This window comes from Dipodomys merriami, unplaced genomic scaffold (assembly GCF_024711535.1).
Source record: "Dipodomys merriami isolate MVZ:Mamm:240054 unplaced genomic scaffold, mDipMer1.0.p SCAF_524, whole genome shotgun sequence".
NCBI classification, from domain to species: Eukaryota; Metazoa; Chordata; class Mammalia; order Rodentia; family Heteromyidae; genus Dipodomys; species Dipodomys merriami.
Window position 1 is genome coordinate 17,748 of NW_027206096.1, and position 23,904 is coordinate 41,651.

Below are 23,904 nucleotides of genomic sequence, written 5' to 3' on the forward strand. Positions count from 1 at the left end.
TTACTAAGAGAATTGCTAGGTCTCCTTAAAGTTTACTATTAAAGAAGAGACAGGAAAAGATCTTATGGGAAAGTTAAGGCCTCTATAAAAATAGGTAATGGTTAATTGGTGACAAACATCGAAACCCAAACCCATTGTATTCCTTAGAGATAAGCCGAAGACAAATGCCTATCAGGCGACCAGCTGGTGACCACCCAAGAAAGAAGCCATGCAGCAAGATTGTGTAACCTTTTGCCCTTTCTCATGGAGACTTCTGTTATAAAAGTTTGCTATCCTCTGCATTAAATTGCACTCAGCACTCAGCATCCACTCCTAATGTGTGTGAGTTGTCTGTTTGCCATCTCCCATCCTATTCCAGGTTCCTCCCTTAGGTGTCCTCCGTCGTCCCGAGAGAACCCGGTCCGCGGCAACACTGATCATAGTTTATACTATGGTTAAAAGTTAAGGCCGGGCGCCGGTGTCTCACGCCTGTCATCCTAGCTATTCAGAAGGCTGAGATCTGAGGATCACGGTTCAAAGCCAGCCCGGGCAGGAAAGACTGTAAGACTTTTATCTCCAATAAACCACCAGAAAACCGGAAGTGGCACTATAGCTCAAGTGGTAGAGCACTGGCCTTGAACTGAAAAGCTGAGGGACAGTGCCCAGGTCCAAAGTTCAAGCCCTATGACCGACAAAAAAAAAAAAAGTTTATCATATAGTAATTTGATAATATAGTAATAAACAAGTTATCATATGGTAATTTTAATACAATTAAACTATTGGGGGGGGGGAGTCCGGTCGTGGGGCCTGAACTCTGGGCCTGGGCGCTATCCCTCAGCTCTTCAGCTTAAGGCTAGTGCTCTCTACCACTTGAGCCACAGCGCCACTTCCGGCTTTTTTCTTTTTGCTTATGTGGTGCTGAGGAATCGAACCTAGGGCCTCATGCATTCAAGGCAAGCGCTCTACCACTGAGCCACCTTCCCAGCCCCAATTAAACTAAATTTTAAGTGTCATGAGGGTAGGATATGTGTTACATATATTAGTGGCTATTCTTCCTACAATAGAATCTAGCATTCAATAAATACATTGTCATTTCAATGATTCCTTGATTTTTATCTTACAATAAAATGGACCTTGATCTAGTTTTTTGGTTGTTCTTTGTTGTTGTTGTTGTTTTTTGGGTCCGGTAGTGGGGCCTGAACTCTGGGCCTGGGCGCTGTCCCTCAGCTCTTCAGCTCAAGGCTAGTGCTCTACCACTTGAGCCACAGCGCCACTTCCGGCTTTTTTTTTCTTTTTGCTTATGTGGTGCTGAGGAATGGAACCCAGGGCCTCATGCGTGCAAGGGAAGCACTCTACCACTGAGCCACCTTCCCAGCCCCTTTTTGGTTGTTCTTACACATAAACTTTTAGGTCTACATGAGTAACACTAATTTTTCTAATTGGTGTTTAACTCTGTATCCTCAAGGGGGCACACTCAAGCTTGGTGGGTGGCATGCCAATAGCACCAACTACTGGCTAGTGGAAAGGTAGAGGCTAAGGGACTGGCTGAGCCCAGAATTTGAGGCCAACCTGGGTAACACATGGAGACCACACCACTGGAAAAAAAAAAAAAAAATTACATATGATCTCCTACAACTCAACACAAACAGCGTAAGTCTACTTACATTACTTACCTAAAGTCCATGCGAAATAGTACTTAGGTCTGGCAGCCAAAAGAGAGACATACAGATAGATAACTTTGGTTGGCCATGAAGCTGTGGCTTGAAAATGCTCATCAATGTTGTACTCCACGGGTAACAAGTTGGAGATGGTCAAGTGAAATAATAAAGAAAGTCCACAGACTATGAGCTTCTGAATGACTGCCGGCTAAAAAAGTCAAGACACAAGTCGTGAGCTTCATCTGCACTCCCTTTAGTACTCTGCACAGGTTGCTCTTACTGACTATAAGACCAAAAATGGACAGCTACCTTGCACCAGCAGTTCAGATCCTCCACAACCCCATGGCAGAAACATTATCAAGCTATCTACAACTTACTCAGACTGTGTATGGAGAACTTTCAGAGAATAAAATATCTAAAGCAAACACAAGCAAGGGATAAATGTACACAGAAACGTATACACACAAAAATTTTGGTAGTGGATTTCATGATTTTCAAATGAAAATCGAGTTTAATGTACGTTATGTAACATACATTCATATTCTGTTCTTTTTCTGTGTTTTTAAATGCTAGACATTTCATGGACATTGTTTTTGCAATAAACAATACATGTCCCTTTAACTCTAAAAGGTCTTGAGTTCAGCTTTCAAGAAGGATCAAACTAAGGGTTGGAGGTATGGTTCAAGTGGTAGAGAGCTTGCCTAGCAAGAGCAAGATCTAGTAATTCAACCCCAGTGCCCTCCCCACCAAAACCTAACAAGAACACTGAAAAGCCACATGCCTTAGAAGACTAAAGTTTGCATGAAGGATTGATGGAAAGAAGAGATCATTCATTGCAACACTACAATATTGTGGTGAGAGTAAGTTACCAGCTCATGGTGCTTTATATTTTCACACTCGTGGTATATTTGTGTTTAGAAGAGATCATATAGGGTCATGGATGGAAAGATAGGAAGTGCATCCATTCAGATGTAGCAAAGAACAAAATACTGGATTTAGAGTGTCCTGTACCCTAAAGGACACATAGTCAATTTAACTAAATTAAATTTATAAAGGAACATCCATATATTAATACTTTATCTAACAGTGAGAGTCAGATCCATCTGTCCCTTGGTATCTACTAGGACTAGTTCTAGGCCTCCTTTCAAATACCTAGCAGATGTTCAAGTCCCTTCTACAAAATGGTGTAGTAGTTGCATATAAGCTAATAAGCACATCCTCAAACACTTTAAATAATCCCTAGCTTAGCTGTAATATCTAATATAATGTAAGAACTATGTCAATAGCTGTTATATTTTATTGTTTAAAGGATAATGACAACAAAAAGCCTGGACATATTCAGCACAGATACAATTCTTAAAGTCCCTTTGGTCTGTGGCTGGTTGAATCTGTGGATGCAGAATCTTGGAAGCAGAGGGCTGACTACAGGATCTTCAACTTTCTGTTATAACAGTAAGACCTCTGAAGGGCTGAGTCCAGAAGAGAGAGGCTCAAGTGGTAGGGAACCTGCTTAGCAAACTCAAGTCCCTAAGTTCAAATCATAGTACTGTTCCCCCTCGCCCCCCGGCAAAAGTTTATTTTTTCAGTCTGCACATACAAAAAAACTGTCAATGGAAGAGAGATACACTGACTTCAAGCTTGAACTACAACCTAATTTGACATGGTAACTTCTCCAGGAACACTTAACTGATAATGGAAAGCATGAAAAAAACACCCCAATACAAGACACAATGAACTGTACAGTACAAAAGGTGAATCAACAGCTTTTGCAAATGGACACACTCTTCTTCATTCACTCTTCACTGCCCATACAACTGGAAAATGGCAGGTGTGCCAAAGAAAGGAGGTGAAACTTTGTCTAGTCCTCATTCAGGAGAAACACACAGCCCTGGTCTCCACCTTCACAGACTTCCTGCCTTGCTTCCTATTTCTCCTGGGCATCTAGACTGCAGCAGACCAACTGCAGCAGGAGCAGCTTCTGGGGAAGCCTCTTCAGTCTGCCTTATGAAGCAGCATCTCGAAGGAAGAACAAATGTGCTGTGTTCAGTTGTGAAGTGATTGAGCAGGGTCTCCAGAGCCGCACTGCCTGGGTCTGAGTTCCCATTCTTCTCCTGCCACCCTGAGGAAATCTGCTCAAACCACAGAGCCTCTAAGTCATTGTCCTCCTGACAAATGGTGAGGGCAGCACCTGCCTCTCCGCTGCAGGCAGGACTTTGAAATGACCTGGCATGAGGGAAGGGCTAGCCTCGAGCAAGCTATCAGCACTGCAGCTGACTGTAGAAATGTGGACAAGATGACATGTGAAGGAGGCTTTCAGAGGAGTAAAATTTCAGCCAGAAACAACTGAGAAGAAGAGAGGGCAAGTAGGGAAGAAAAGAGACCTAGTCTCCACAGGTGCAGGTTAGGAAAAAGCCAGGACAAGCGGCCTGGCCAAGTCCACGAGGAGGGCTGGGTGTGAGACAGCTCATCACGCACAGCATTCGTCTCATGGAGAAATCTAGCACAAGGTTCTTCTACGTAACCTATTCTTAAGTCTTTAATCATGATTGCATTTCTACTAGGCATTGCTACTAGGTTCAGGGTGCAGTCATTTATCTTGAAAAAGAGTTACAAAGAGACAGGGCAATTCAAAACATGACAACATTCCTATGTTTAAATAAATGAGTGAATACTTGAGTTAAACCTAGGGTCTTACATTTGGAGAGGGCTCTGTTCTTTCATGCTGCACCTCTTCTCTTCCATTTTCACCTGACTGTGGCATGTGGAGTGACTTGCCTTCAATGAAAGCAATGTAGTCTTTGTAAGAGCACAGCGGGCCTGCCAGGATGCCCATGAAGTTGCAGTTGTAACTTACATACTCCAGAAGGCTGGGCATACGCCTGCAATGGAAAGACATGCAACTTGTGTGACATGTGACAGCAGGTTCCAGAAACTTTCATGAGAAAATGCCATGTACTGCACTGCCTTCATATTTCTAAAAGAAAACAAGCCATACTTTTCATTGGTATACATACATAAGATTCACAAAGACAGGGACATAGTAATGCTCAACAACAGTTTTCAGTAAGAGAATACAAAGACCTTTATAAAGAGCCAAGCACAGTGGCTCACAATTATATTCCAGCTATTTAGGGGGTGTAGACAGGAAGAGTGTGGTTTGAGGCCATCTGGGGCAGAAAGACTCTCTCAAAGAACAAGCTGGGCATGGCAGTTTATGCTTGTAATTCCAGCTCCAGTGTGGGCAGAGATAGGAGGATCATGTCTTAAGGCCAGCCCTAGGCCAAAGATCAAGATCCTAGCTAAAAAACAAGTAAAGCAAAAAAGGACTGAAGACACAGCTCAAGTGGTAGTGTATTTATTTAGCAAGTGTGAGACCCTTAGTTCAAACCCCATAGCTGCCAAAATAGAAAATGTTAAGACCTGTATAAGCAACTACAGTTTCTACTAAGATTTTATGATGGAAGATGTCTAACATAGCTGTGACACGCCATGGAGAACCCTCTATTACGAATCATTTCCCAGTTATTTGATCATACATGTGTGTACCAACCACATGTCTGGCCAGGTCCAGGGCCTGCAGACACAATAAAACAGAAACTCTGCATTTATCCATCTCACATTTCAGTTACAAAGAACAATCAATGAACCACACAGATATATTTACAACATAAATATTTTCAGAGATGTTAAGTGCTATAAGGAAAAGGTGTTTTTATTATATTAACAGGTTGGAGAAGGCCCCCAGTGAGACAGGGTAGGCCAGTGGGACATGAGAAGTTGTATGATGTCAGTGGTGAGGATACTGGGCAGAGGCTGAGCCTGACTGGCACCAAAGCAGCAACAAGACTGGATCGGACTGATCTTGGACAGACACAGGCAAAAGAGAGCTGAAGTGAGATAATGTGGGGCCTCAGAAACCATGGAAGGAATGGTAGATTTTGTTCTTCATGAGTTTAAAAGCCACAGTAAAGTCTAAAGGCATGTGTGCTGCAGAGGCCTCACTTGAGCCCACATGTGGACAGAGCAGCAGCGTCCCCAGCAGGGCTGACTGGCTTGGGGTAGGAGGGACAGCAGCTGCACAGATGCTGGCAGCAGAGCCATGAGGTTGCTCACAGATCAGAGGTAGGGTCTGAGATGGAAAGAAGAAAGGATGGCTCAGAACGTTTGTGATCCTGCTACCTTGAAGACTGGCCCCATGGCACACAGCCCCCTAATGTTGACTAAGCATTTCTGGTCAATAACCACAAGTGACAAAAGAACCTGAGATGGTAAGCAGGCTTCTTGAACATGCTTCTTCCTCTCTAAATACAATGCTAACTCCCTAAAAACACACTAGGTATGGATAAAAGCCAAACGAACATCCTTTTTTTTTGGGGGGGGGAGGGAGGAGGGTCAGGTCGTGGGGCCTGAACTCTGGGCCTGCGCACTGTCCCTCAGCTCTTCTGCTCAAGGCTAGCGCTCTACCACTTGAGCCAGAGCACCACTTCCAGCGTTTTTCTTTTTGCTTATGTGGTGCTGAGGAATCGAACCCAGGACCTCAGGCATGCAAGGCAAGCACTCTACCACTGAGCCACCTTCCCAGCCCTAAACAGACATCCTTATATACTAGGTATCACCTTCATGTAAAGATAACAGGAAAACAACACTGTGTACCCCCCCCCCCCCTTTCTGGAACTAGCTGGGGAAATACTCTGCTAACACTCCTTTTCTAACTTTTCCAGAAGTGTTTTTCCTATACTTAAGGGTCTTAAATCCTAATTATTTTCCTTTGGATATCAAATTGAGGAGGGAAAGTGTTTTTGGCAGATTTTCTTATTTAGTTCCTTCTATGTAAATAACCCCGAGCAGGAAGCTTTCTCTGTGCGCTGGATATCAAGACAAGCACCTTGCAATCACAGAACTCCTTGCACTCTAGCAAAGAGCTTCATTTCCAACACCACAGACCCCACACAATGTCAGCTTGTCACAGCACAGCTCCATCTTACCAAGTCAAACCGTGTATCACAATTTGCAAGGACAGGAGATAGCTTTGTTAGTATTAAGTAGTTGAACAGAGTTTTCAATTCCATAAATTAGGTAATAAGCACAAAGCATTAGTATAAACCTCTTCCATCATTCTCCCCCATTTTCCCCTTCCCATACTTACCCAAGTTATGTAAGTCAGTTTTTATATAATGTACATTGAATACAATGACTGTATTCACTATTCTTCCCTCTATTTGTGTATGCCCCTGGAGAAAACCTTTTTTGGGTGTGTGCTAGTCCTGGGGCTTGAACTCAGGGCCTGGGTGCTACCCCTGAGCTTTTTGCTTGAAACTAGCACTTTGCTTGAGTTCTACCATTTGAGTCTCAGCTCCATTCTGCCTTTTTGCTAGTTAACTGGAGGTCAGAGTCTCATGGACTTTCCTGCCCAAGCTGGTTTTGAACTGCAATCCTCATATCTCAGCCTTCTGAATAGCTAGGACTACAGGTGTGAGCAACTGGCACCTAGCTGAAATAATTCTTATCTAAGAAATCTGGTGACATAATTTTCTGCTCAACTGTCATACCAAGCAACTCGTTGAAAGCACTTTGGTCAATAGCTATAGTATTGGCCTGTAAAAATGAGACCTTAAGTCTACTGTAATATTCTTTTTTTGTAATATTCTATTTATCATCTAAAATGAAATATTTCATTCATTCTATCAATATGTCTTAGGATTTCTCAAATGTCAAATTACTGACATTTGGGCCAATAATTCTTCGTGGCAGGGGCCTCTCTGGCACACTGCAGGACTTGTGGAGGATTCATGAGCCTCTAGCACTAGCTGTCAGTAGCAGCATCTCTCCCCTGTTTTGACCACTGAAAATGTCTCCATACAGTGTATATGTCTCATGTATGAAGACACTCCCAGTGTTGAACCACTATTTAGTTGAAGGGAACATGAAAATAAACCAAAGTTTCTGTTCCCAATGACTTTCTATTTGGGAGTTAAGTGTAAGTACAACCAATATATTATGTAACATCCAATGGTAAGATTATTATTATTATTATTATTATTATAAAGAATAACAAGGCAGGGCAAAGGAATAGAAATTGACTGTAGAGAGGGAGTATTTTTCTGATAGAGCTGTCTGTTAAGAGTGGGTTGTTAATCATAGGGACAAACACTAAAATCTCAGCACTAGGGAGGCAAAGATCCAGGTTAACCTGGGATAAAGAGTAAGACACTGTCTCAAAAAGGAAAACAAAAATAGGATGAGTGAAGAAGAGTCTAGAACTCTGAGCTCTTGGTGGATATTACATGCAATTATCCAAGATTTGAAATTTTAAATTACGTCGAAAGGCATAGTTTTTGTTTATTTTAATCAAGGAACTAGAATACATATAATCCAAGGCACATTCAAAGGATTTCTGGCTGCTAAAGTAGGTTATAGAAGGCAGGAGGGAAAAACAAGGAGAATGATCATGAAAGCAGTGAGTAAATGAGGGTCTGGACAGAGACTAGAGTGGGACTAGAGAGATGTGGTCAGATTAGAACTGCTGGAAAGAAAGACCAGCTAGATTTACTAGAAACTGGATTTGCAGTGAGAAGGTGATGAATAGTATAATTATTAACCCAGGAAGTGATATTGCAGAGAAATATATTAGATGGGTAGGAAGGAAGATGGAAGCAGAAATCAAGAGATCTGTTTTGGACATACCTGTCACTATCAACACAAAAAAAATGAAATGATTAGGGCTATATGAGGCTGGAGCTAAGGAGCAATCTAGGTAGGAACATAAATTTAGGCAATGTCAAACATGTGAACACAGCATTTGAAGCCACTGGATTTGTATGGGCAACACATGAGAACATTGAAAAGTCCAGGTCTGAGCTCGGGTTCAACAATAGTCAGTGAGGAGGTGAGGCAAAGGAGACAGAGTAAGAATGGGTGGTGGGTGGGGTAAGAAGGGAACCAAGAGATTCCAGCATCCTGGAGGGCAAATGATGACTTCCTCATTGTTGAATGATCAACTGGCTAACACTGGAGGGCTGAAATCTGCTGAGCTTAAGGGAAACTTGAGAGTGGAAACAACCATCTGCCTACAGGGAAGAAGGGAGAAGGAGAGAAAAGGCAGTGGAGAGAGAAGTGGGGCTGTTACACAGAAAGGAGTGGAGTAACAGAAGGGAGTGGCTAGATGAGAACACATAGTAAAGCAGTATTTTTCTTTATTTTGGAGAAAGTGATCCAGCAGCAGCAGAGGGAAGGAAAAAAAGAAATCACATTCAGTGAAGTAAAAAGTTGTCCTTATATTGGACTATGGACTATTGGACTATGAGTATTAACTCAGTACTAGGAAAAAAAGTATTTGCAATGATTGAGGCAGTTTGGGAGACTTTGTGGTTACAGAATGAAGCAGTTATTCTTATTCTCTCCGAAAACTAAAATGTGCTACCATTATGAAAGGAGGATACACAGTCTGGTAAGATAGAGAACTAAGAAAATAATATTAAAGAAAATACTTTTTTTAAGGTGTGTGCCTATACTGGGGCTTGAACTCAGGGCCTGTCCCTTAGCATTCTCATTCAAGGTTGTCATTATAGCACTTGAGCCACAGCTTCTCTTCCAGCTTTTTAGGGACTAATTGGCAATAATTCTCACAGACTTTCCTGCCTGGTCTAGCTTCAAACCGCAGAGTAGTTAGGATTACAGGCATGAGCCGACAATCCTCAGCAGAAATGTAATTTTTAAATTGGGGATACAAATTCAAAATGATTTGAGTCATCAAGACTGTCTTTGCATCAGGTTTCTTCTACAGTTCAAGTAAGTAACAAATTAATTGAATTAGGTCTGGGAATTTGCCAAGTGGGATAAGGGAAACTGAGCTGAGTGACTGACTATAAGTGATGGGGGCTGTATGGACCAAGGGCTCCGAAGGAAGAGAGAACCCAGGTCAAATTAACTTTTCATCAGTTAAGTATATTCGAATGGATGGTTACTTATATGTATGAAGACACGCTAAAGAGAATATGTAAACACAATATTCTTAAAGATGGGAAAAATAGAAGAATATCCCCAGGATAAGCTACCTGGGATCAAAGGTGAACACAACATAGGTAGTCACAATGTCACTTGCATTTTTCTAGCAGCTGTGTATTTTAATTTCTAATTCTATTGACAAGACTTTGTCAAGAAATTAAGCCATTTCTTAGGTGACTCTTTAGAGTACCTATAGCCAATGAAACAGAAACCTATCCCAGATAAAATTCCTCGAATAATCATAATCATTATCTGAGTAGTTTTTCATTATTTCAAAAATATCATGTCTATGTACTATCAGACATAGATAAGTTAACGTGACACGTCCTCGCCCAATCCCTGCTATCACATTATTGGTCTAGAAATGGAGGCTGCTATTACTAATAATTACTACTTGGTAGACATACTACTTTCCTATTTTTAAGGAACTCAGTGCCTTGTAGCAAAAAATCTAGCAGAAAGCCTTGTGGTCCACAGAAGGTGCACACTGTTCCAGCATACAGGCAAGGTATGAGCGAGCCTTAAAAGGGATGCCTAGCCCAGCACAGCATGATCCGGGGCAGGGAGGTGTGTGGAGCAGAGGAGGTTTGGTTTCCATAAACTACATTTCTCTGGAAGGACCAAGAAGCCTCATCCACAAGAGTAATATGTGCTTAAACCATAGCAAGACATGATGCAAAGACACATACCTTACAGCTAAACCCTTCTGTGTTGGAGTCAGTTCTTCATCTTTTCGAATCATTCCTGAGAAACAGAAAACAAGTGCTCTTATCAGGTATGATTTCTCACAAGAATGACATCTTTTCCATTCACATTTTCATCATATTCCTCTTTGAAATTCATGCTATATTTCCAATTCTGATCTAATGACCATCTCTTCTTTCTTAGGACAAAACAGACTCAATCATGCAAAGGACCATCATGTAATGTGACATGTCCAAGTCTATGTACAGTAAATATCTCATTACAGGAAAAACAAAGCCATGAATCTCATTTATCTCTAAAGGAAATTATTTTATAGAAAATTTTCCAAAGGGTTGGAGGTGTGGCTCAGCTGGTGGTACACTAGCCAATGAATAAAGGCATCAGGTACTGAGTTCGAGTCCCAATCTCAGACCAAAAAAGAAAAGAAAACTCACAGAAATGGAATGACAAAGAGTGAACAAATGAAGCAGTGGTACTTACTGAATACTGTGTTGAAAATGAACTATACAACATGCAGACAGAAATGGGAGTGAAAAACTGGGAGAGAGTGAGGGAAGGGATTAACACTGTCCAAGAAGAAATGTATTCACCTTTAAAATAAAAATAAAAACTATTTAATAAAACTTTCCAAATGCTAGTACTTTAAAAATTATCCTTACTTGTAAAAATTATGACCTGCCAAAAAGGGGCATTTAAAAGTTTCAATTAATGGATGATTTAAATAACTAACTCAATGAAGCACTGGTGACTCGCATCTGTAACTGTCGCTACTCAGAAGAATAAAATTGAGGATCACAGTTCAACAGTCTGGGCAGAAAAGTCCCCATGAAACTCTTATCTCCAATTAATGACTCAAAAATCAGAAGTGGGGTTGTTGCTCAAAGAGGTAGAGCATTAGCCTTGAGCAAAAGAGCTCAATAATGCCCAGGCCCTGAGTTCAAGCCCCATAACCAAAAAAAAAAAAAAAAAAAAAAGGTAAATAACTCAGTTATTTACTCAAGGTAAAGCAAAAGCAAGGAACAATCTCTCTCTCTTCCATGACTCCAGTGAATGAAAACTACCTTCAAATATATCATCTTTGTCCATGTATTTGCCTTTTCCTCCCATACAAGACATATTACTATGATCACACTTACTACACCCATATGCTTTTTAAAAAGTAAACCCTAAATTCATCTTAGAGACTAAAGAGAGACTAAATTTAAAGCAAATAACACAATTAGAAAATATTTATAGCAAATAAAATGTAAATATTCCTCCCTAATAATAATGAAAGCAATTAAGAAGCACCGAGAAGAAACAGAAAACATAAACAAGTCATAAAATACAAGTATTAATTGATACATAAAATATTAATTTCATGATGAATAATGAAAAAAGACTAATTAGTAAAACAATTTCTAGAAGGCTGATGCAAAAAGACTGAGTTTGAGGCCAGACTAGGCTACCTAGGGAGTAGATCAGCCTCAGCTGCTCACTGTCTCCATCCTTCCCTGCAAAAGAACCCCAATAAATAGAGAAATGCAGACTAAGAGGATGGTATTTTTCACTTATAGTACACAGAATTTTTAAAGGTTCTTATTCATATAGCATGGTCTCAGTATTAGATAACATATATACATTTTTATGTACAATACACACATTACCAAAAGAGAAGAAGAAAATTATTATTGCCTTAAGATAACACCCAGGAATAGTACTAGCATTTTGAGGAGAAAGAAATTCCTACTACTTCTGTAACTTATATTCTAGTAGGAAGAAAGAATATATAATAATGAGCTACTAAGAGGAATTTATATGATTTTTCTATAAACCAGTACAGCAAAGACTTGAGAAAATCTTTCTGTCTCCTAACCTTAGTAATCTAAACTAAGGAAATAATAATATAGAGGTCTGACTTGAAACTTATGATAAGGGTATGACAAGCATATACACAATAACAAAAAATTTAATTGCCTATACATACAACAACTAGGGAAAAGGAAAATAATTATGTATCTACTTTTGACAATTATGTAAATAGATAGCCAGATCTTGGAAGAAGATGAAGGAAGAAGTCGAACTTTAGTAAGTATGGCTCTGAGGAGAACTGGAAACACAGAGGACTTGTCACTTTTTTTTTTTTTTTTTGTATTTACTTGTACTATCCAAAGTCTCTTCAATGAGCAAGGTCTACTTCTCTGTAGTCAGAAGAGGAAAGACAGGTAAAAAAAATACTGAAGAGAAGGGAAAGGAAGCACATGATCAGGAGGGAGTCCACAGAGAGGAATGCTATACTCCAGACAACTCTACGACAGACACTGCTATCTACTCTGCCCACAAAACAAAGGGCTTTCTTTGGAAATGATGACCATAGGTAACTTAAAAAAATCAATACATTATGTGTGTGTTATATGTCTATGTGTGTATGTCTCTCTCGGTGTGCATATCTATGTCTGAGTCTGTGTCTCTTCCTTTTGTCAGGAAAGAGCCTTGTTAATAGCCAAATCCATGTTGTCAAACTTTGGTATATATACATTTTGTTGGGCATTAATTCAGCATTTCTAAGTGTTTGGTTTAAGGTAGACTACTTACGTCAGTATAGTCTGACATTTGGGCCGGAGAGGTTATGATGATGTTAGAACTGAAAACTAGCCAAGGACAATTAGACATACAGCTTAAGAGACAGACTGTCATAAAACAATTTGGTGTGGAAAGTGTACAAGTACAACAAGCAGTCTTCCTTCTCAGTTCAAAATCTGGGTACTTATAAACAGAATGACTTACAACAGATTAAGGTCAAGATACCATTTTTTAAAAGCTAGAACACTAAACAAGACAGTATATACAGTTTAGCATATGATGGATGAGAAATGACTTTTCCTATTTCCACATGAGGTATCAGCATCCAGCAAGGCTGAGGTACTTCTACTGGAAAGTGCTATCAGTGAGGCTGCTGGTGAGACAAGTCAGATTTCATAATCAACAAACACACCCAGGCTGCTATAGTGACCTCTCAAAGATCTTGCATATACAGTTTAAAATTAAAAAGGTAGAAAGAAAGACTCAATCTGTGAGAGGGATGAAGTGTCTCAAATATTGCCTAGAATTTTCCTACTACAGAAGGACACCTGCTCCTGATGCTGTGGAATGAATGCTGCTGCTGGCCTGGTAGCTTAGAGATAATAGCTACAGCAGAGGCCCAGATCCAATGGGCTCTGCAGCGTTGCTGCACCTGACAAGGTGGGCATCAGAAGGTCCCACAGTCTCAACACAGATACAGTTCCTTGTACCCAGACTGTCTATGCCAAAGTGTGATTATTCGGAACCCCTGCTTTCCTTCTGTGAGCCTAGAAATGTGACCAGCCTCCAGGTGACAGCCCTGAGTGCTGAGTCTCGAATGACTTCCCTGGCAGTTAGTCCTTCACAAGTGCTGTCACACTAGTTGCTGAAGGAATCAGAGCATTTTCTGTGCTGCACTAGGAGAGGACTCTTGGAAACATGTGCTTGGTTCTTCTGTACTTCACTAGAGGCATTTCTATCTTACTAATTTTGCTTGGAACTTTTATGTTAATTAATCTTACTAGTGAATAGTACTGCATGCGGAATCCTGTAAATTACCAAACCAGGGATGGGCTTATGGTCCCCCTAACAGATAAGGAACCATTCCTCCATTCCAGCCTGCAGTATGAAGTAGAAGGTGGTATGGGGTATGGCCAGCAGGATGTCTGATACCAGGATGGGGGAGGAAACATCTTTTTTTTTTTTTTTGTCGGCCGTGGGGCTTGAACTCTGGGCCTGGGCGCTGTCCCTCAGCTCTTCAGCTCAAAGCGAGCGCTCTACCACTTGAGCTACAGCGCCACTTCCGGTTTTCTGGTGGTTTATTGGAGATAGGAGTCTCACGGTCTCTCCTGCCCGGGCTGGCTTTGAACCGCGATCCTCAGATCTCAGCCTCCTGAGTAGCTAGGATTACAGGCGTGAGCCACCAGCGCCCGGCGGGAGGAAACATCTTGAAAAACTAAAGTATTCAGAACAATTCAGACATTATACAGCTAATATATATCTGAAGTGCTCTATTGTCATCAGATGCTTCTAGACTAATACGCAAAATTGTATCCCTGAGCCATGACTTCCCTATATTCTCCCAGCTTGAGCCATCATCAGCATGACACAGAAGTCTTAGCACCTAAATACAACTGTATATTTTCACTGGCAGCATCTGACAGAATGAGAAAGTATGAGCCATATAATTATACCATACTTGGTGGAGTTCTTCATTTTTCAGGATGTAAGAACTATGAGACATGATATGCCAATTGTAATCCATAAAAAGACCCTACAAAGTGGATCAAATGGTGGGCTTACTTGGGGCAGCACCCTGGAGCCTAAGTCTACCTGCACAGTCCCTGCCCATGCCACATCTCTAGGGAGAATTTGTCTTCTGTGCAGGTGCTCTAGTTTTTGAAGGGCAGAAACACAATTGCTGTTGAACATGCACATTTGACTAAACAATCATCAAAGGTATTTAAAAGAAATCAATTTCCTGCTCCAAAATTATTTTGGTTGTCAGTAGTGAAAATGGAAGTTGTCTACTTTTTCCCCAGAAGTCAAGGCTGGTCTTCTGAATATGGGTGAGGAAATCTGACCAGGAAGTAGGCACAGGATGGGGCACGTGGGTCTACACAGACAACCCTAGCAGATATTCTTTCCATTTTTGAAGAAACAAGAGCATGAATCTCAAGACTCAGAATCCTGGTGGTTGGCATTTCCTAATTGTTAGAATAAGGGGTCTACTCACTAAAGATAGTTATACATATTTATACTAAAAAGATCTTTGTAAATGCAAATATGTGCATGTGTGAATATACAGGGGAGGGGGAAGATGAATACAAATTTACAGCAGATGAGATAGGAATTAATGAAATTTGATTTAGGACAAAAGTCTATTACATTTTTTCATCGTGTTCTAGTCATGGGGCTTGAGCTCAAGGTCTATGCACTGCCCTCTAGCACTGTATCACTTGGGCCACTTCTGGCTTTTTTGGTGCTTAATTCAGGATAAGAGTCTCATGGATTTTTCTGCCTAGGCTAGCTTCAAAGAGCAATCTTCCACACTCAGTCTCTTGAGTAGCTAGCATTATAGGTAGGTATAAGCTACCACAAATGTGGGTCATATGATCAGATCACACTATCTTTTGTCATTGGATTAAATTAAAAATCAAGATAAATGGAGCTGCGACTAATGAGGGAAAACAATGGAAGTGGTGAAACTGATCAAAATGCATTACACTCATAAATTTATATGTTGAATTAAAATCCCATTTTTGAACTAAAGATAATAATTATTTTTCAAAAAAGATAGAAGACTGAGGGGAAACAAGCACACTTTATTATTTTTTTATTGTGAAAATACTGTACAGAGGGGTTACAATTACATGGGCAAGATAATGAGTACATTTCTTATCAAGCATTGTAGCCTCCTCCTTTGTTTCTCCTTCCCATCCCTTCCCATCTTCCCCCCCCCAATCCTCCCTGCCCCCCCCACCAAAGTTGTGAAGTTCGTTTTCAACATAACGACTTGTACATCTCATCGTTGCAATGGGTCCACCTGTATCCCTATTTAAACGATTTGTTTTTTCCCTTCCCCTCCACAAATTATACCGACATCAAATACAATGAAAGCAGGGGTTATACTGTGTGTGTGTGGGGGGGGGGGGAACATACAAAGTAACAAAGAAATAATCTTATAAATGACAAGCACACTTTAATAACCTAAGCAAAGCTAAACGTTTTCCTTACCTTGCTCCATCCCTTTTCTTGTTCTACAGAGAATTGTTATGATACTATTTCAAGCAAAAGATTTTTTGAGTAGGATTAATTTGAGCAATGAAAAATTAGTTTCAGAATTCTTACCATCATGAATTTCATAAGCCAAACTAGTGATCTTCTGGGTAATGATCATCATTGGGCTGTGACAAGACAAAAATTAAATATTTTAAGTGAAAAAAGTTAAAATACTGTTACATATGAAAAAAAAGTCTTTGTTCAGCTTATATGCCAACAAAATCAATAAACTCCTAAAAGAAGACCATCCAGAGGTTTCAGAGACAGGTAACCGGAGGCTTTGTCATCAGACATGCCCAGGACCCAACTGATGAGCACTTCTTCTGAGATACCACTGCCTTTTGCCACAAGGATGAACAGTAAAATGCCTGGGAAAAGGGGAACAGGTAGGAAATAGAAGACACTGGGTGAGAAGTGTAAGCGTGGGGAGCCAGGCAGGATAGGGAAACAGGGAGAAAGGGAAGGGGGAGAGTGCTGCCTCCCTATCCTGAAAACTGGGCATGCCAGGTCAGCCACCTACAGCCCAGGAGCCCTGGCGTATTTTCAAGAAAAGAAAACTTATAAAGAATGTGTCAAGGGGAAAAAAAAAAAGGCAGCATTTTCTCCCCCCGCCCCTTTTTTTTGTGGTCGGTTGTAGGACTTGAACTCTGGGCTTGGGCTCTGTCCCTGCACTCTTCAGCTCAAGGCGAGCGCTCTACCACTTGAGCCACAGTGCCACTTCCAGGTTTCTGGTGGTTTATTGGAAATAAGAGTCTCATGGACTTTTCTGCCCAGGCTGGCTTTGAATTGCGATCCTCAGATCTCAGCCTCCTGAGTAGCTAGGATACAGGTGTGAGCCACTGGCGCCCAGCTTTCTTCCTATTTTTTAAATTACTCTAACTGAATGGGTAACTTGGAAGAAAAGAAATCGACTATATAAAGCCCTAGGATGCATTTCATTTTATCCTTTGTCGCCTCAGTTTACAGATGGATGAAAGAACAACCAACAGGTTAATTCTTAAAATGGCAAGAGAAGTGGGGAGTCATGTTTTTCCTAAAGGCAGAATGTGCACTTTGCGTGCTCGGAGCAGGTCACATGGGTGCATCCTTCCACACCCTAACTGTGCAGCCTGTTCACGAAGGGCAGATCTATTGAGGTCTCCCACCAATCACACTGTCCAACATTGCCTTTGGCAAAACAGTGGTCTCACCAGGACTCAAGGAAGACATGGATTCTCAGTGTCAGCTTAGGGCTACCAGAGCTTGTTTTCAACATCTCACCACTGGGAAGCAGATGTGCAAGTTTGCTTCTCACATGCCCCGAAACAGGCAAGGTCACAGGAGGCTGCTCTTAAAATTTCCAGAGATTTCTCTTGGTTCCCTTAAAGCTGATTCTTCTATTTACACTACTCACTCCAAGGAAATCACTTCTCAGACAACTTAGTCCCCCAAGTCTGCCAGGAACACCTGGTTGCCTGGTGTTTCTGCCTCCATACCCTGAAGGATTATAAAAATGCCCTACATCCTTCACTTCCCTGGTATGGGATCAGGGAGGGCCATGTTTCTCCCCCTGCCTAATACTTTATAGTTTAGCTTATCAGTGAATTATAACATCTCCTGTAGTTCTAACTTGAATTGCCATGCACATCTCATTAAAACTGATACAATAGTTATTAAACTTACCACAATGACATATTAAGCTGTTAGTCATACTAAGTGAAGACTTTTAGAAATGCAGATATGTGCTTGTTTTCAGTGTCTTTACTGTGCCCCTCACATCCATGCAACTTTTTCTTTGGGCTCAAAGGACACAAAACTTGTCAGGACAGTGCAGTGGGCTGAGAGGAAGAAAGGCACGGTGCTGATTCCAAGAGAGCCCCACCACAAAAGGAGCCTGAGCTGGGGAGGTGGCCGGGAGCAGACACCAGGCTCCAGACTCTGCAGGTGCTGCTTTGCTTCACTCTGCCTGTTCTTCCTGGATCTAATCTGCAGAGCACCACACCTTCTTCAGGCCTCAACCTAAGTGCTGCATTGTCCAGGAGGCCTACTGGAGCAGCTCTGCGGTCCCGTGTCCACGCACAGGCTCGCTCTTCATTTTGTTCTCACTCCTTTGTGTCTGCTGAGGTAAGATACCTCCTGAGGACCTAGCATCCAGCCAGTATCACCCTCTTTACAAAGTCCCAGGGCGAGTAACTGAGCTGCCTGTTCCTGACGGAACCTGCAGGTGTCTAGTCAAAATCTGCTACTCTGTCCATTCTCATCAAACAGTAATCACCATACTGTACTGCAACCAACTGTTTGCTTTTTGGTCACCCCAAAATGCCTCAAGCTCCTCAGTAGCAGGAACACTGCCTCTGAGCCTTCAGAACCTGGCACAGGGTCTGCACTCCAAGTACTGCTTGGTTTACAAATATATGTTATCCTTTTGTCATTTCCTTTCCAGTTAGGGATGGTCATTAACCTATACATTCACTTGGTTCCAATGAGTCTGGCTGCAGTGTGTTTTAACAGGACATCTCACTTCAGAGTGATTCACACCATTACCGACACTTCAACTCTGCTGACCTTGTAATGAATGGCACTCCTGTATCCAATTCCCTCCTAAGTCTCCAGGAAGGCTGACCTCACCTGCCAGCACCGAGACCATCTCCTGTCCCCCAGGGGGAGGCAAGGAGTTGAGTGGGCAGGGCCGGGAGTGGGGAGCAGGCTTCAGAACCTCCACTGAGGGAGGCAGTACCTCAGGTGACACTTCCTCTTCCTTTCACAGGACATCACTCTACTCACTGGTATCTTAGCCATGAGATGGCTAAGAATGCAGAAAGTATAGAGAACAGCTAATGCTCATCAGAAGGGAAGACTTTTTAATAAAAACGCTAGACTTTCTGCCTAGAAAGGGACAAAAGCAACAGGGAAACAGAACACCAGCAGCTCAGCATAGTGTCCTCAGTGCATAGTGGCGATCAGACAACAGAGGTCAGGGGACAGAACAGACAGCCGGCCCAAACACAAACCCTGGCTCTACCATGTAACCTGGTGGAAGAGTAAGGAGTTACTTTCCATTTTTCAAAGCAGTTCTACCTATAACATGGAGGTAACAGTGAGACTACGTGAAGCCAACAAAATCGCACTGTGACAAATACCTTATGCATCGTGGGCGACATAGCAGGTGCTGCTAAGAGCAGTCCCCTCTCACCTCTACACCTTCCCCTCGTAAAAGCTGGAGCTGCTCAGAAGCACATGGCACTGAGAGACACAATAGTTAAAAGGGAAGCACTCTTTCTGAAGACACTCTCTGCCATTGCTTTACTTTTGTGAGTAGTTACCCACACTCAACCATAGTCAAAACATTAAATGGAAAATTCCACAAATAAATTCCTAAGTTTACACTGTGTGCTACGGTTGAGTAGCATGATAAAATCTTATGCAGATCCATTCTGCCCCACCTGGGTCACAAATCATTGCTTTGTCCAGCAATTCCCATACATCATGCACTGTATCCACTGGCCTTCAAAAGGCACCTGCTATTAGATCAACTGTCACAGTACCATGCTGCTCATGCTTGAATGACCTTTATTTCATTTGATAATGGCCCTGAGTGCAAGAGTAGTGATGCTGGCATTTCCTAGATATGCCAAAGAGAAATCTTAAGTTGTTTAAGTGAATATGCAAGTTTTCTGTAGCTATTTACATATTCAAAAAAACCCACACAACATAAATAGTGTTTGAACTGTGGTGGTTTCAGGCATTCCTTGTGGCTCTTGAATTAGATCTGCCCTGGATAAAGGGGTACTGTAACTACATAAATAAGTGTTAGATGAAACAAATAAGATTTCTGAATAAATGTGTAGAGAAGAGGGAAAATACACACTGAATTTGCTGAGGAAGGACTCTAAACAAATCATGTACTCTGAGCCTTTAAGATTCAGGGCTTGAACACACAAAGATAGTTGCAAGGGTGCTCTGAAGAAAGAATAGGGTGAATCAAAGTGCTGAAGAAGAAAGTCCAGAGAAGACAGGCTAAGAAGTGGGATAGACACACAGTTGAGGACTCGGTGGGCCACAGTGAGGAGGGCACTGCGTGTTTCTGATAGACGTCGGGTACATTGCTCAGTGAGCATACAGAAATTCAGAAGAAAAGGCAAGGGTGAGGTGGGGAACAGACAAAGCACATCATAAACAGATCCAGGCTGTTTACACTGGTAACTGGAACCACACTAGCAGCAGCTACATAGCATGTTTCCTGGAGCTAGATGCAGGTACCTCAAAGAGTTGGGAGACATTCCCTGCAGGATGAACTAGGAGGAATGAAACTTGAAGTTTGTGGGTGGCTGAATAAATTGAACATCTCTATTTTACTACATGATTACTGGGCAAGAATGTGAGAGGAAGACTATGAAGAGCAACAAAGGCCTTCATGACTCACTGGACAGATGTTCTAACTCTGGACTTCAAATGACAATTGTATCTTTGTTTTTAGACCAACAGTTTATGCTTAAAGAACCATTACCTACGCAGGCACCTTGCAACCTGCACTGCCCATGATTATCTCAGCTGAAGGGACACACATGACTACTGGCACCTTCTAAAGCTATCTACTTAGCTCTAAGATACAGTCTTGATTTGAATGGAAAACTATTTCACATGGATTTCTTTTTGGTTGACATCACATATCCCAGTTAAGAACTCATTATGTTTCTGACAGAACTACTCTTGCCTACCATTACAACCTAGTTTTACACATGTGACACAAGGATTTACATTTCTTTGCTCTACCTACTGCCCCATTACATTTCTCAAAGAATTGAGTCAGGGTTTCACCAATGAGTTATAATCCTACCATTGTTTTTCTATAAAAATCTGCTTCTAAATCTCCAGCTTCCTTGTCTATTTCTTCAAAGGTTCCATATTTTAGAAAACCTTAGTATAGTAGTAACATTTTCATATATTTGTGTTGAATTCACTATTCTCAAGCATATTCTAAAAAACCTATTCTAGAATAGATAGGTTAACTTGAATGGAATTGCAACTTTAAAAGACCAAATTCTACTATCTAAGTAACCATTTGCTTCTCAAGTTACTACTGTTCCATCTCCTATAGTGAGGTTTTACAGTTTAGTTCCTGTCATAGTTTTTTACTTTTGAAATTCAAGTCCTTTATCTTATACTAACTTATATGCTTATATGAAGTAAAGTTACTGGTTTTAAACATCTCCTGCATCTCTTTTCTGAAGTAAATGTGGAATCTAACAATTTTATTTTATTTTGTGTTAATACTGGGGCTTTGAACTCAGACCTTTGATACTGTCTCTGAGCTTTTTTGTTCAAAGCTGGTGCTTTAGTACTTGAGCCACAGTATTACTACTGGCTTTTTGGTAGCAACTGAAGTAAGTCTCATGGACTTTCTTTCCCAAGCTGGCTTTGAATCTAGATCCTCAGATCTCGACCGCCTGAGTAGCTAGGATTATAGGCATGCACCAATGGCACCACGCTTTGGGTTTTTTTTTAACCTTCTTGAAAATAGAAAAACTGCTATTAAGGAGAATCCCTTTTATTTAATCAATATCTTAAACATATCCTGAACCTAACAAAATATATTTGAACACACACACACACACACACACACACACACACACACACACACACACACACACGCACACACACACACACACACACACACACACAGCTTTTCCATACCTTGTGAAAGTCAATCAGTCCCATACAAAACAGACTTCATGCTGGCTCATTACGAAAGGCTGGGCTTCATTTCCTGTGCTTTCCAGCCTTAGTGCATGGGACAGCTAAGCACCAAGGATGAATTATTTCATTGAATAGCTGCAATACTAACCTACTTAAGGATCCTAAGGACCTTTTCTGCTCATGTTTGAGAATATATTTAAGGGTCCCCATGCCTGAGGGCTTCATCAAGGGAGCATATGCCCACGAGTGACTCTTGCTTTTCTGGGTCCATTTCATTTTTTAAATTACATTCAAATGGTTATACAAAGGAGTTTCAACTTGAAATACCCATTTATGTGTACACTGCATCACTCCCTTGACCACTGTCCTCCGGCCATCTATCCCATCTCAAGTTTCCTACTTCCATTTTCATGTATGTACACTGAGTATTCCTTTCCTCTCTCCATTCATCCCTCCCCATATCCTTGCCATTTTCACTTCCTAGCATTCATTTTGTTAAGCTATCTGTTAATTGTTCAAAGGGGTTACATTATGGAAACCATCCCTGAGTATACATGCTGCAGTCAGTTTCACCAAGTGCACACACACATACCCCTCTATGTACGTTTATGTATGTTTTCTTTTAGGTATAACTTGGCCATATGAGAGAAAACATATGCCCCTTGTTTCTCAAAGCCTGACTTAATTAATTCAATAGGAATTTTTTCAGTTCTACCCAAATATTATTCCTAATAGATGAATAAAAATGTCATTTTATACAGATAGCACATTTTTCCCCTCAGTTGTAGGGTATCTGGGCTGTTTCCACACCTGGGCTATTATGAATAGTATTGCAATAAACACAGGTGTACTAGGGTCTTTATTCTATTCTGACTTGAGAATATTTGGATAAATGCTCACAAAGGGTACTGTTGGGTCATAGGGTTGTTCTGTTTCTCATGTTTTTGAAGACTATCCACATTGACTCCCATAGTGGTTGTACTAATTTATATTCCCACCTGTGTTCATTTTAAAAAGAGTGAGCAAGAGGTAACAAGTCTGACAAGAAATATACTTATTTACCATACTTATGTAACTGTAACCCCCTTGACAATAAAAAAGACAAATAAAATAAAATAAATAAAAATAAACAGTGCGCGCTTTAACTTCATTTTGCCTGGGGCACCTTCTTCAGCTAATTCATCCCTGTGTCTAACCTCTACCAGTTCATTTATATTGGTCAAATACTTCCTTCTAAAGGATAAAGATTATACATTAAGCTGGGAGTATTAGAAATAGGTTTCTTAACTTTAAAATGCCACACTATTTTCCTTTTACATAATTAAATGTTTAAAATTACGTTTAAGCCAGGCACTGGTAGCTCACGCCTGTAATCCTAGCTACTCAGAAAGCTGAGATTTGAGGATCACGGTTCAAAGCCAGCCTGGGCAGGAAAGGCTATGAAACTCTTACCTCTAATTAACCCATAGAAAACCATACGTGGTGCTGTGGCTCAAGTGGTAGAGCACTCACCTTGTGCTGAAGAGCTTAGGGACAGTGCCCAGGCCGAGTTCAAGCCCCATGACCAACAACAAGAGCAACAAGACTACATTTAAATACTTAAGAGAAATCTTAAATTTTGTGTGTGTGTGGAGGGGATGGGGTAGGGCTTGAACTCAGAACCTGTATTCTCACTTGGCTTTTTGATCAAAGCTGCTGTTCTACCACTTGAGCCATGGCTCTACTTCTGGCTTTTGGTGGTTAACTGGAGCTAAGCAGCTCACGGACTTTCCTGCTTGGGCTGGTTTTGAATTGTGATCCTCAGATCTCAGCCTCCTCAGTAGCTAGAATTACAGGTGCGGTTCTATAACTGGATTTTTTTTTTCTTTTTGTCGGTTGTGAGGCTTGAACTCTGGGCTTGGGTGCTGTCCTTGTGCTCTTCAACTCAAGGTGAGTGCTCTACCACTTGAGCCACAGCACCACTTCCGGTTTTCTAGTGGTTTATTGGCGATAAGAGTCTCATGGACTTTCCTGCCTGGCTGGGTTTGAACCATGATTCTCAGATCTCAGCCTCCTGAGT

The 23,904-nt window shown here is 41.2% G+C and overlaps 1 protein-coding gene across 1 annotated transcript in view; it reads right to left on the minus strand.

Moving 5' to 3' along the window:
• The window catches only part of LOC138811391 (lysophospholipid acyltransferase 2), a 118,556-nt gene that overhangs the window by 17,734 nt on the left and 76,918 nt on the right, over window positions 1-23,904 (minus strand). The window contains exons 5-8 of the mRNA XM_069999122.1: window positions 16,239-16,294; window positions 10,331-10,385; window positions 4,333-4,516; window positions 1,653-1,845 (exon numbers count right to left, since the gene is read on the minus strand). Coding sequence (XP_069855223.1) covers window positions 1,653-1,845; window positions 4,333-4,516; window positions 10,331-10,385; window positions 16,239-16,294 — 488 coding nt within the window. The remainder of the gene's footprint in view (window positions 1-1,652; window positions 1,846-4,332; window positions 4,517-10,330; window positions 10,386-16,238; window positions 16,295-23,904) is intronic.